Below are 12825 nucleotides of genomic sequence, written 5' to 3'. Positions count from 1 at the left end.
TTCTGTTGTGCTCCATCTATAGCAAATTTGTGGGCACAGAGTTGCAATAAAAATGCACAGCAGTCGATGACCACTTTTATTAAGTCATGACTCTGGTGTTTTTATCTAGCAGAAAATCTAACAAGATCAAATGGAGGAAAGATTAAGCTGGACAGTTTTTAATTAGATATAAAAGAAACATTTCTAGTAATCATAAAAAAAAAAAAAAAACCTACCCCAGAAGTTACCTGTCATTTTATGCTGTGAAATCACAACCAGACCCCTGTTCCAAAAGCTTTTCTACATACTGAGGAAAAATTACGGTTTGTATTACACAGGAAGTTACACAGGACAAAGACAGTAGTCATTTGTATAACTTTTTAAAATGCTATTTTGCATGTAGGAACAGAACAAAACTTACAGATCTTTCTAAACATTCTCCAAATATACCTTCTTCCAACCTTCATAACTTACACTTTCTTGGTAGAAGACAGAAGAGGGCAATGATAGAAAGAAACTCACTAAAAATCAAATCCTTTAAGAAGTAGTACCTAAAAACTGTAAATAATTAGAATTCCACTAACAAAACTGAGTGAGTGAAAGAATAAGACTCTGTGCTGTAGCGGGTGATTAAAATAATCTCATTAGGTATAAAACTGTGTTTCTACTTTATATTTCATCATTTGCAATCTCTTTGTGAGTGCATTGGCATCACATAATGCAAGCTGGTTCACAATCCACTGTGATAATGCCCGTAGGTTTTTGCACTGGTTTTGTGACCTCAGCTTGTCACTGCAAGAACAATTAGTTGATCAGATACTAACAAGAAACTGTAAAATTCTTTCTTAAAGCTTGAGCTGTATTCCTCCTTATTTTGCATTCTTCTGATATCAGAAAAAAAATTCTGCCGCCACATCCACACAGAGCACACCAATTTGCTTCTTTTTTTTTTTTTTGCATAACCACAGGATGCATGTGTTTCAGAGTATTTCTGTAGATGTGCCAGCATTTAGCAGAGGGAATTTAGCATATTAACATTGCATATATACCCATTAGCAAGAAGGCCATTTTCTGAGAAAATCACTTTCAGAGTTTTTCCCATATGGCTTCAAATAGACACTCAAGATACAGAACTGACAGCTCTGTCAAGAATTTTAGGTACATAACTTCACTAGTTGCATTCCCACGCATCATTATATTAAGCAATGCTGTCTGAAAGCTATAAAAAACTTCTCTTGCTTGGCAACATAGGACTTTTTTCTTTTGCATTATATATATTTTAAGGATACCCTGAATAGTTTTCCAAAACTAGAAAGCTATGAAGCACGTAGCTTGATCTGCCTTTAAAACAGAGATTTGCGCAGAATACCAAAAGACATAGAGAGAACATAATATTAGGGGGAGGAGAAGTGGAGAAAAGCAACAAAACTGATGTAAAACTGCCATGAGAAATCAGAGTGAATCCTATAAAAAATATAGCTCTTCTCTGCAGGGAGGAAAAAACACATTTAATCTGATCAGTGTGCCCTCATTTCTAAATTTATACATTAGTAAGAAAAGACTAAAAACTGGATCGGATTAATATCAAACTTTTATCACTGGCCTATCATTCTAAAAGGTCAGATTAAGAATACATTCAAAGGAAAAAAATATAAAATGCCATCATTTTAATTGATTAGGATTGTATTATCATCAGAAGAAATAATATAATAAAGGCACTGCCATATGAGTAAGGACCAAAGAATCAATTAACAACAATCAAGTCTGCAACAGCAGAATATATATAATTAATAACTCTGCACAGCTGAAGACTGCCAACAATTCAGCAAAAAAAAAAAATGAAAATATTAAGAAATAGTATTAAACAGCACAGCTTTGTTTTAATGCTACAGTTTTTATTAATCTCAAGTCAATAACATCCCTATTTACCAAGCAGTCTGCACAAAGAATTTCAAAAACCTATGTTCAAAAAAGAATAGTTTTTCCCAAACAATTAAAAATTGTGTTGAATATGCCACAGAAAACTTCACCTAATCAGTATTCTAGGAAATACTTGTTTTGCTGCTCTAACAAACACAGTTTGACTTATCATTCTAATGAAGGTATCAACCACCATATTACAGTACCACCTACACCTCTTGCACAGAACTGACAGACACTGAACTCAGAATACTACTTTTTAACAACTTATACTTTACGGAGGAGAAAAGAATCAAGTTTAAGAGAAATAACACATTAATACAGACAAATTATCTGTAAAAAATTATTTCTCATAATATCTAGTGGTCTTGAGTCCAAACCTGAATACTTCTGCAAGCCAAAACATGCACTGGCCCACTCTCAAAAATGGCAGAAGTCAAATTTTTTAGCTTTATTATGAAATAACTAACTTAGATACTCAGTTACCCACTAGTTTTGACCAATCAATCCCACAGGTTCCAATGTTTTCTTAATGCGCAAACTATAACCCAAATTAAAAAAAAAAAATAAAACCGTCTCCCATTTTTTATTGTTTTGAAACAGAAATTGAAGATTACTGTTCAGTCCTTCTTGAGTACATGACAGAAAATACTGTACTGTCAGCATTTCCATACTTTTGAAACAGACAACCTCTAAGTACCATGTGTCAGGAAAGACATTATTTTGCCATACACATTTTAACAAAACACAATATAAAATTCCAAATGGATCTTTCTTAGTTACATTAGAGTGTGTGCAGGGACACTGTGTATGTGTTGGAACTAAACAATCAAGACCTCAGTAATGTTAACCATGACCCTGATTCTATATTTGGACCCACACAAGCAACCCCTTTACACATCCACTAAAGCTGCTGTAAAGAAAATTCAGTTACTAATGTGCAGGAAGCACATGGTACGCAAAAGCACAAAAGAATCACATATGAACTGAATTCTGAATCCATATGTAGTGCCACACACTACCCCAACAGGTCAGCAACAGACCTTACCAAATTATGGATTTAGACTGGATTTAAGGGAGAAATTCTTGATGAGGGTGGTGGGAACTGGAGTGGGTTGCCCAGACAGATTGTTGATGCCCTGTCAAAAGTGTTGGAAGTGTTCAGAAGATTGGATGGAGCATTGATCAGCATGTTCCCAGCCTGTGGTGGGAAGTTGGACTAGATGGTTTTCAGAGGTCCCTTTCAATCCAATGCAATGATAGCTAAAAAGCCTGTATGTATTTTTAAAATAATATGAAAGAAAAAAGAAAAACCAACCAACAACTAGCATTCATAGACTCACACTGTGGTTTGGATTGAAAGGGACCTCTGAAAACCATCTAGTCCAACTTCCCACCACAGGCTGGGAACATGCTGATCAATGCTCCATCCAATCTTCTGAACACTTCCAACACTTTTGACAGGGCATCAACAATCTGTCTGGGCAACTCACTCCAGTTCCCACCACCCTCATCAAGAATTTCTCCCTTAAATCCAGTCTAAATCCATAATTCTTCCATTTAAAGCAATTGCCCCTTGTTCTGCCACTACATGTCCAGCAAAAACTCTCCATCTGTCTTGTACGACCCCTTAAAGTACTGAATGGCTACAATAATGTTTCTCTGGAGCCTTTTCTTCTGCAGGCTGAACAAAACCTATTCTCTCAGTCTGTCTTCACATCAAAGGTGTTCCTGTCCTTGTATCACTTCAAGTGGCCCTCCTGTGGACCCATTTCAACAGATCTGAGTCTCTCTTGTGCTGGGAGCCCCTCAGCCCCTCATGCAATACTCCAGGTGATGTCTGACAAGAGCTGAGAGGAGTGGTTGGTACACCAAAGGGTTATGTTGTCATCCAGAGGGATTTGGACAAGCTGGAGAAATGGTCTGACAGGAACCTCATGAAATTCAACAAGAGGCAGTGAAATGTCCTGCATTGGAGAGGACAAGCACCAGTAAAAACTGGATGCTGTCCAGCTGGAAGAAGCCTTCTGAAAAAGAACCTGAGGTTTCTGGTGGACACCAAGTCAATCATGAGCTATCCTGGGCTGCTCTAGGAGGAGTATTTCCCACAGGCTGGGGAAAATGATCCTTGCCCTGCACTCAACAATGGTGAAGCCTCACCTATAGTAGCACAATCAGCACTGGGCTTCACAGCATAAGAGTCATGTAGGTACTGGAAAGAGGACAGCAAAGGCCCCAAGATGACAAAGGGATAGGAACACCTCACATGTGAGAAGAAGCCATAAGAGAGATTTTTAACTCCTTATGTGAAGGAAAGCTATTAAGACTGATCCAGGCTCTTTACAGTGATCCCCAGAAACAGGACAAGTGGCAACAGGCACAAACTAAAACATGGCAGGCTCTCTCTGAACACAGGAAAACATTTCAAGGGTGGCCAAGAACTGACAAAGGGTGCCCAGGAAAACTGCAGAATCTGCATCCTCACAGATGATCAGGTGCTGTCTAGACATGGTCCTGAGCTACTGGGTCTAAAGGCAGCTCAAGCTACCTCTGCTTGAGCAGAGAGGGTTCACCAAATACACTCCAGAGTTCCTCCCAGCTTCAACTATCCTGTAATTGTGTTGCTGGAACTTGTGATAATATAAATGTCATTCTTTTTCTGTACAGAATGTTGCTTTTGGAAGAGAACAATGCAAAAGGGAATTCATACATAGGCACATAAACAAATACTGATATAGAGAGCATATTTATAGGATCAATTGTTTAATACATTACACCCATATTTACATGTTGAGGAAGGTATTAGTAATTCAATAAATTTCTCTTTTTATAAAGAAATAAGTTAATATAATCTCTAAATCAATGTAAATACCTAAATTGTATATCTAATCTAAAAAACAATCACCCTTCTGTAGGTATTTTTCAGGATTATAGCTTTTTTTTTTAACTTCAATTGAAGAGAAGATGATGAACATTTACAAAAAATTGGCTAGTACAGCAATGTACCATAAGTAAGAGAATATTTTGCCCACTGCTTTTCAAGGTACAGAAAGGTAGTACAGAAAATACATGAGATATGCAATTACACATAATGTCAATGGAAACAATGCAGTTTGTTTTCTTTAATACTTGGCTACTGCACTTGTAAGATATTACAAAGAGATTCAGAAGATTATAAGGAGAAGGAAAGTGGTTCTTCCATGAAAATGCAATTTTACAAATATTTTACTTCCTGCTAACAGAATAAGTTATTTATTCAGTAACTAGTTTTATGAACTTAATCTTCAAGGAAAAATCTCTGCAAGTCTACAGATGTAATATTTTAGAGACTTTCAAAATAAACTGAGCAAGCAAATTCCAGTTCCAACTCAAATTACACTCAAACTGATACTCAACCTGCTATCTGGGCAAAAAGGCAGGGGGGAAAATGATGGCTTAAGCATAGGGGCACACATCTGTATTTAAACCTGCTTTCTCACTAAAAAACAAACGGCACTACAATATTTTTGCAGTCTCTTCCCTGCAAGCTCAATTAAAAACAACAATTTAAAACTTCATTATATGGGATGCAATATAGGAGGAAAACACCACTGCATTAGCAGATGGTGCTGAAGAAAGAACCTCTTCTTAGAAAGAACCTTTAAAACCATAACATACACCAGAAATATTGTATGTTGCAGGGCTTACAAAAGTTGAGATAAGTAAAAGAGCAATGTCATTCCCAAACCAAGTCACAGAAGGACCACAGGTATGTATGGATGAAAGGAGGAGTAAAATATGCATAAATGCATAGCCTGCCTGAATAAATTTTTTTAAGACATCTGCTTTGTAAGCTATCTTCAGAACTGCCTTCCATTTTGCACATATACTCTGTATGTTGAAAAGTTTACCTTTCATTGTTTCACTTGGTTTTCAAAATACTTACCTTGTTAAATGAACCTGCTTCTATAATTACTGTACCACTAACCATTTAAACTTTGGGACTTGGACACTTGGTATTAGTGGCATTATTTAATATAAAAAACAGTAACTCAAGATATCTTGCTGATTTTTTTAACATACTTATACTATCAGTCATTTACTCTATTAAATTAATGAGTTATTATAATTTTGCATATCAGAATCCTTTAAGTTTTGTGTTTAAAATTACCCAGTTTTACAAAGGATCAAGTTTAAATACTTTAAAAAAAAATCAACTGTGATGCAATTCAGAGTATCTTTAGTCTGTTCCATAGACATACCTCATTTTCTCAAAATGTGAATTTTACCCCTAAGTGAAATTCTAGATTTATTTAGGAGCAAACAGGCTGATACAAATTACGTTGTTCTAGTTCTCTCTGTGCACCATGTATACTTAATATATACCATTTATTTTGTATGTTTGTCTTACTCACTAAATCATTAATTAACAAACTGAACCTTATCCCAACAAGATTTAAAGCAATGATAAAAATAAAGCAAGAATAATTGAGTTAAGTTTCACAATTCTTTCTAAAAATTTGATCCTGGCTGACACTGGTGTGTTCTATATACAATTCCTTATGCATTTGAAGGGTTATTATGAATCAATGAAATTATGTTACTATACTTTGTCATAGATATATAAATGTCTATGTCTAAAGATACATGAGACTTCCAAAGCATGTAGCAAGTTTGAAGTGGCAATAGGCATCCTGGAAACAAAATTATTTGCTGTCATAAAAAAACACCAAAAAATTGTAATAAGTATCTTAGAAAATCCACTACTCTCCATTTTACAAAATTAAAGATGGCAGGAGCTCAGATACATGTGCAGAGAATGACCAGGCTGATGAGCTCAATCACCACAAACGCTCATGAACACATTGTCCCTGGCCATGCTGCAAAGCCTGTTCACAAACAGTGTACAGGTTGCTAATAATGCAATATATCCAGGTTACAGCAGCTCAGCTAACATGTAACATCTCATTAAGACAACAGAATTCAATATATTTGATTGAGACACATTAATTAATTCTACAGATCACCTGTAAGTGACCTGGCTTGTTACAAACTTTGCACCTTAAACACCTTGCTTTAACCAAACTGATACAACTTTATTCTCTCCCAGAAGAAAAACCACACACATTACCTTCTGAGGGGTCAAAACCCTCTGCCTGAACTTTTCAATCGTATCTTGACCTGCAGCTGCCCATGCACTAGCAAATGTTTCAGCTTTGTCTTGATCCAGGTGAATGCTCTGTAGCTGCTGTTGCAATGAAGCAGGCTTCAAATTGTGATAGACTGCCTGTTAAAAGAAAAATAACTGCTGTTGCTAAGTGCTGTTCTACAAGTCACAGCAGAATGCTCAAGCACAAATGGCCACTGTGTTCACAAAAGATTTTTACTAGCAACTCCACTAGGGGAACTATATGCATCCTGTTCATCTTAACCCTCTTGGTAGACTGAAAATTGTAACTATCTCAAAATACAGTTTTACAAATTACTCTTCTAAAGATAGATAAACTACCAAAAAAAGGTAGACACAACCCATATCTGAGTGTATGTACATGTTCCCACCATACATAATGGCAAAGCAGCTAACAATGAAAAAAAGATAGGTTTTGAAGCCAATTGAGACCATCAAGAAAGGGGAACTTTTCCAAATTAACACTACTCAAGCAAACTTAAAGTACAAGGTAATATTATAAAAAATCAAGAACTGTTTGCTAAACTGATTCAGTTAGATATTACTTTCCCACTAGCACCAATTTTTTTGTGGAAGACACTCTGTATGGTTCTTCACTTTCAAAACAGGACTGTCACCTCCAGGCCAGGTTAAAAAAAGAAACAATATAAGGGGTAAAGACTGTATGGCAGTCTTTTTACCTATAATGCCTCCATAGACCAAATAACTGTTAAAACACCTTATTATCTGACCCAACAAGCAGCTGCTCCAAGAAGCACAGCTATTAGCAGGAAACAAAGAGCTCTCATACAACATGTAGTCCATCTGCAACTCTTTTTTTTTTTTTCTAATACTAATATTCATGCTTTTTTTTTTTTTTTTTAATGTAAAAGAAGCAAGAAGAGAATTATCTGATTTTTCTGTTCATCTTCAGTAATTAAGCACTCTGAGGAAATCAGGACAAGGCAGTAAACAGTTCTGCTGTTTTGCTGAGATGAAAATTTAAAATTCCAGTCTGGAGGTTACCTCACTTCATTTTGATTCTTTGGTGGATGGGAGCTACAAGGAAGACTGTTTGTTTTATTTCTGATGCAGTGGAATGTGTTAATTAAGTGAACTGATCATAAACTGACGTGTAAGAAAGGACCAGATTTAAATCCACCAAAAGACCATAACTACGCATGATCCCTGCACACGACTCCACTTTCTATATTTGCATTAAATGAACTGATAACATCATGTGCTTAACAATTTTTAAAACCGTTACCATATTCACTGGGTAATACAACAGCTTCCCAGCTCTAGCAGAGGTAGACCACAGAATCAGAAAAGCATTTCTGTTTACAAGATGACTGCACCATGCTACACCATGCAGTCAGCCACTCCTCCAAATACTCGAGCTACATTAGTTGTGCCTGTTCACCTCAGTACAGACTGCTCCTGTGCACGAAAACTTCCCTTAATTGACTCTTAAAGTAACTTAAGCTATGCTCAGTAATCTTACCTAGGATTTTCCTCACAGGAACCTTAAAAACGCATGGCTGGCTTGATACAATGAACAAGAGAGTATACTGTATCTCACAGTTATCCAGAGCTCCCCTGGAGTCATGAAGATCTCACCTCAACTATTAATACTTACATTAGCTGAAAAACCACTGCACAAAGGTACCTAGTACCATCCAAACTAGAAAGGCATGAAACAAAAAGCACTTAAATCATAACCCCAAAACATATAAAATATACTACAGATATATTTTCAGTAATTCTTTTTTTACTTCACTGTCTTATTTTTTAAATCTACGGCTGGATTAAAAAAAATTATTAATGTCTAATGGTGAAAACAAAATACCTGTTCCAAAATGAATGATATAGTTTCAAGAGCCAGATGAAGATCCTGTTTTTCCAATGAAAAAGCTATTTGAAGTTTTTCTTCCTCCTCTTCACTGAAGGTACTTTCAGCCTGAAGCACAAAAATGGTTAGTCCTGACATTTCATTTAAGGACCAAGAACATCCTTATCAAAATAAAGGACTTTCTCCTTATCATTATAAACACAGCAGCTATCCAGTTGTTTCTAAACAGAAATTACAACGCAAATGCAATTCCTCTCACTGAAAATCAAATTTAAAAGCCAACACAGTATCACAGGATTACATACATCAGAAGAAAAAGCTTTCTATTTGCACATCATAGACACTACAGAAATATTCTTCTTCCAGTTATCAGATCATCTTCAACAACCTTTTATAAATAAAAAAATAGGTGAGTACAAAGTGCATTACTTAAAGCACACCCCAGAAAACAGAACATACACCTGCAGTTAAGTTACACATGTTTCTTCATTCTGGATACCCTTCTGGAAAACACCTATGCTATTGCAAAGGAAATAAAGGCCTAAAATATATTTATTTTGAAAGTCAGATTTGAATCTATGGCCTACTGTGTTACTGAAGACAATTGAGAATGTGCTGTACGTTTAAAATAACAGCAGTTTACTTACTACAGAAGATTAAAAAGTAATTTAAAATGCAGATATTGCCTTCTTTTAAAACCCAATTACTAACAAACACCACATTTAGACCACTTAGTAATCCAAAACTGCAAAGCTAGACAAGCAAAACAATTTAGCTGTCCAAATTTAAAAACGAGGCAATTACACAAAACTTTTCAATGATCACAATGCTTATAACGAGACTATCAAAATGGAAACATTATTTGAATCATTAGTTGTTAAAAGGAAACACAGAGCTCCCAGTGTCTGCTTTGTTAAGGCAACAAAGTTAATTTCAAACTTCCAGCAATTTAACTAGTTACTTAGTTAGGTACTTCAGAAAGTAAAACTATTCATGAGATCGAGTGTGCTGAATTACAATAACACTTTTACTCCTGTAAATGCCAATTAAAACTGAGAAGAGCTACTAAAATGCTAAGTAAATGCTAAGTAATGCTAGTAAAAAAGAACAAATCAAACAAACAAAAAGCTGGTGACACGTACCAGTTACCAAACAGTTAATAACCATGCAAAACAACTGAGAAAACTCTCTACAATAACAGCAGCATCCAAGCTAGTGATGTTAATAGAAAACAAACACACAAACAAACTAGCAGTTGAATCAAATTATTCCTTACAGTTTCACACTTATAATCTTTAATGTATTTTCATTTTTCCCACGCTGTTACTATTATAATTTACCATTTAGTCTATAAGTATATGCACATAGAAAACAAATTCTGTGTTTCTTTTTATACCTTGTCTAAACACAAAACAATGGAATAAATAAAATCTGGCAGTGTAAGACAATGAAACTAACAAAATTATTTCTGGTGTAAGATTCATTTTAGTTTCCCCTGCAATATTTAGTACAAAGCTAAGAGTTAGCCTGCATTTGACATTTGAGCACTGCAAAATGAAACTGACTACTGATTTACTTCTTTTGTTTGTTTTTTTTCTTCTCTCTGCAATCAAAAGCATATTCTGCAAAGAAAACAGAAATATTCCGTAAAAGTTCTGGATTTATTTTTTATCCTTAATTCCACATGTGTCTTTAATTGATGGACGTTCACAAATGCAAAAAAATAAATAAAACACCTATTTAGCGTTTCCATTGCATAGTAAAATGTGGAACTTGTAACATTTTCTTAAGAAAATAGGTTCTTTGATGTTTGATCCTTGTGTACTTTCGAGCCTAATCAAGAAGGTGATTTAATCCATGAAACAGGGAGCAGCTAACAAGCTCTAAGTGAGGTGCAGGTTTTAGAAAGACAAATTAATTGTTGGGAGAATTGCCTTGATAAGGTTTAGGGCTTGACAAGTGTCAGTGACCTCAGACCTAGGGGGAGGTTAACAAAACTTGGGAAGAAGGATGCACCACTGATTGAACACAAAGAATGCAGAATTTATAGGCCTCAAGGACATTTGGCACGACTCCCAAGATAAGGGAGAAACTGATAAAGCCAACTCAGGAGCTGTGCTGAAATCAGCCCTGACTGGGTGAAAGGTAATTCCTGCAGGGGAATCTGCGACCACAGAGCACCAACCCAAGAAACCCACTGAGTCAAAAGAAGAGAAAACTGAGCATGCAGACTAATTAGCACGGGAAGGGAGAGAATCATCAACCACTAGAAGGCAGAATGTTAACTAATAAGAACTATGTAACTTGTTACCAACAAACAAGAGCCTTTGTTTGCTAAAATGTCTAAATGACAAAAAGTTTTGATGATTTGTGTGCTAGGCTTGGGGAATACCACTGAAAATCAGGCCTGCACAATTCTGAAATAAATAACCAATGTCTCGCTCGAAAGTGTGCCCACTGGCTTTTTGCAAAGCGAGCAGCAAATCCGGCGGACAGCATTCGTGAGGGCAGAGAAGGAGTTTTGCAAAAGGCCAAGCAACTCGCGTGTCCCCGGGCAGCGCTCCCGCACCGGCGCTGGAGACAGCGGGCTGCAACAAGCGTCACTCCGCGTCCTGCCATTCGTTACGGCTTTCATTTCACTACCCCGACAATGTTCTGAAGAACTAGTGCTGGATGAAATTAAGATCTAAAGTCCTTCAGAAGGGGGGCGGGGAGATGTCCAGGCTCCGCAGCCGCGCTGCAGCCCGGCCCGGCCCGCGCCCGCCCCGCCGCCCCGCCAACCTTCAGGTGCAGCTTCTGGAGAAGGCGGGAGAGGAGCCGCGGAAACCGGCCCGGGTCCATGGCGTTGATCAGCGACACGGCCCTGCGGATGCTGGGAGGAAAGAGGAAGGGGGGGTCAGAGGGGCCCTGGCTCCGCCGCGCCCCGGCACAGTGCGGGGTCTGCTCCGGCCCGGCCCGGCCCGGCGGGAGCGGCGCCGCGGGAGCGCCGGTACCTGTCGCTCTCCGGCACGACGGGCGCCGCCATGGCTGCGGCCTGGGCCCGCCCCCGACGGCGGCCTGGCGGGGCCAAGCGCTGCCGCGCCGCTCGCAGCGAGAGCAGCGCGAACCCGCGGAGGCACGGAATGAGCTGGGCGGGGAAAGACAGCTGGGATCATGGTGTTCCAGCCCATCATCGGGCACCACCACGTCCCTTATAGTACGGCACTGCAGTGTCACGTCCAGTCTTTCTTTAAACATCCCCAGAGACGGTGGATCTAGCACCTCCCCGGGTAGTCCATTCTAGTGTTTAATCACACTTCCTGTGAGTAAATTCCTCGTTATGTCCAGCCTTAACTTGGCCGGGCGGAGCTGGAGGCTGTGTCCTCTCGCCCCGTCGCTGGCAGCCCGGGTGGAGGTGCGGACCCTCGCCCTGGGGCCGCCTGAGAGCAGCGGGACGGGGCCTGGAGCCACATCCAGAGCCACATTCCCGAGCCACATTCCCGAGCCACATCCCCGAGCCACATCCCCAAACTACATCCCTGAGCCACATCCCCGAGCCACATCCCCAAACCACATCCCTGAGCCCTCACTGTGCACTGTCCTCAGGCTCCACATTTGTTCCCATGTGGGAGAGCACAGTCAGCCCTAAAACACCTGCCATCACCATTCTTGTTTGTAGGCCGTGAACCTGCCAAAGCAAACGCCACCCACAAAGCAAAAGCAAATTGTTCTGGAGGCCTTGGAGTCTAAAGTGACTGGCTGCATTCCCACCTTCCCCAAACAGGCTGTGCCCAGGCTATCCCACACCACTGAACTGCCCTGCAGGACACAGAGCACACCCTGCCTTGTGTCAGGCCGAGTGCAAGGTTCTCAAGCTACATGAACAGAACCATTCACTTTCAGGCATTGGATTGTGTGTTTCTGCTCCACTTGAATGGATGTAATGTCT

At 38.8% G+C, this 12825-nt stretch overlaps 1 protein-coding gene across 1 annotated transcript in view; it reads right to left on the bottom strand.

The window, feature by feature from the left end:
- Positions 1 to 12051, bottom strand: part of COMMD10 (COMM domain containing 10) — a 101563-nt gene extending 89512 nt beyond the window's left edge. Inside the window, exons 1-4 of the mRNA XM_079331533.1 lie at positions 11891 to 12051; positions 11679 to 11769; positions 8895 to 9005; positions 7010 to 7165 (exon numbers count right to left, since the gene is read on the bottom strand). Coding sequence (XP_079187659.1) covers positions 7010 to 7165; positions 8895 to 9005; positions 11679 to 11769; positions 11891 to 11922 — 390 coding nt within the window. The 5' untranslated portion in view covers positions 11923 to 12051. The remainder of the gene's footprint in view (positions 1 to 7009; positions 7166 to 8894; positions 9006 to 11678; positions 11770 to 11890) is intronic.
- Positions 12052 to 12825: the final 774 nt, after the last annotated feature.

This window comes from Erithacus rubecula (genome assembly GCF_903797595.1).
Source record: "Erithacus rubecula genome assembly, contig: SUPER_Z_unloc_4, whole genome shotgun sequence".
Lineage (NCBI taxonomy): Eukaryota > Metazoa > Chordata > Aves > Passeriformes > Muscicapidae > Erithacus > Erithacus rubecula.
Note: the sequence above shows the minus strand (reverse complement) of the source record. Positions and strands in the feature narration are given on the sequence as shown.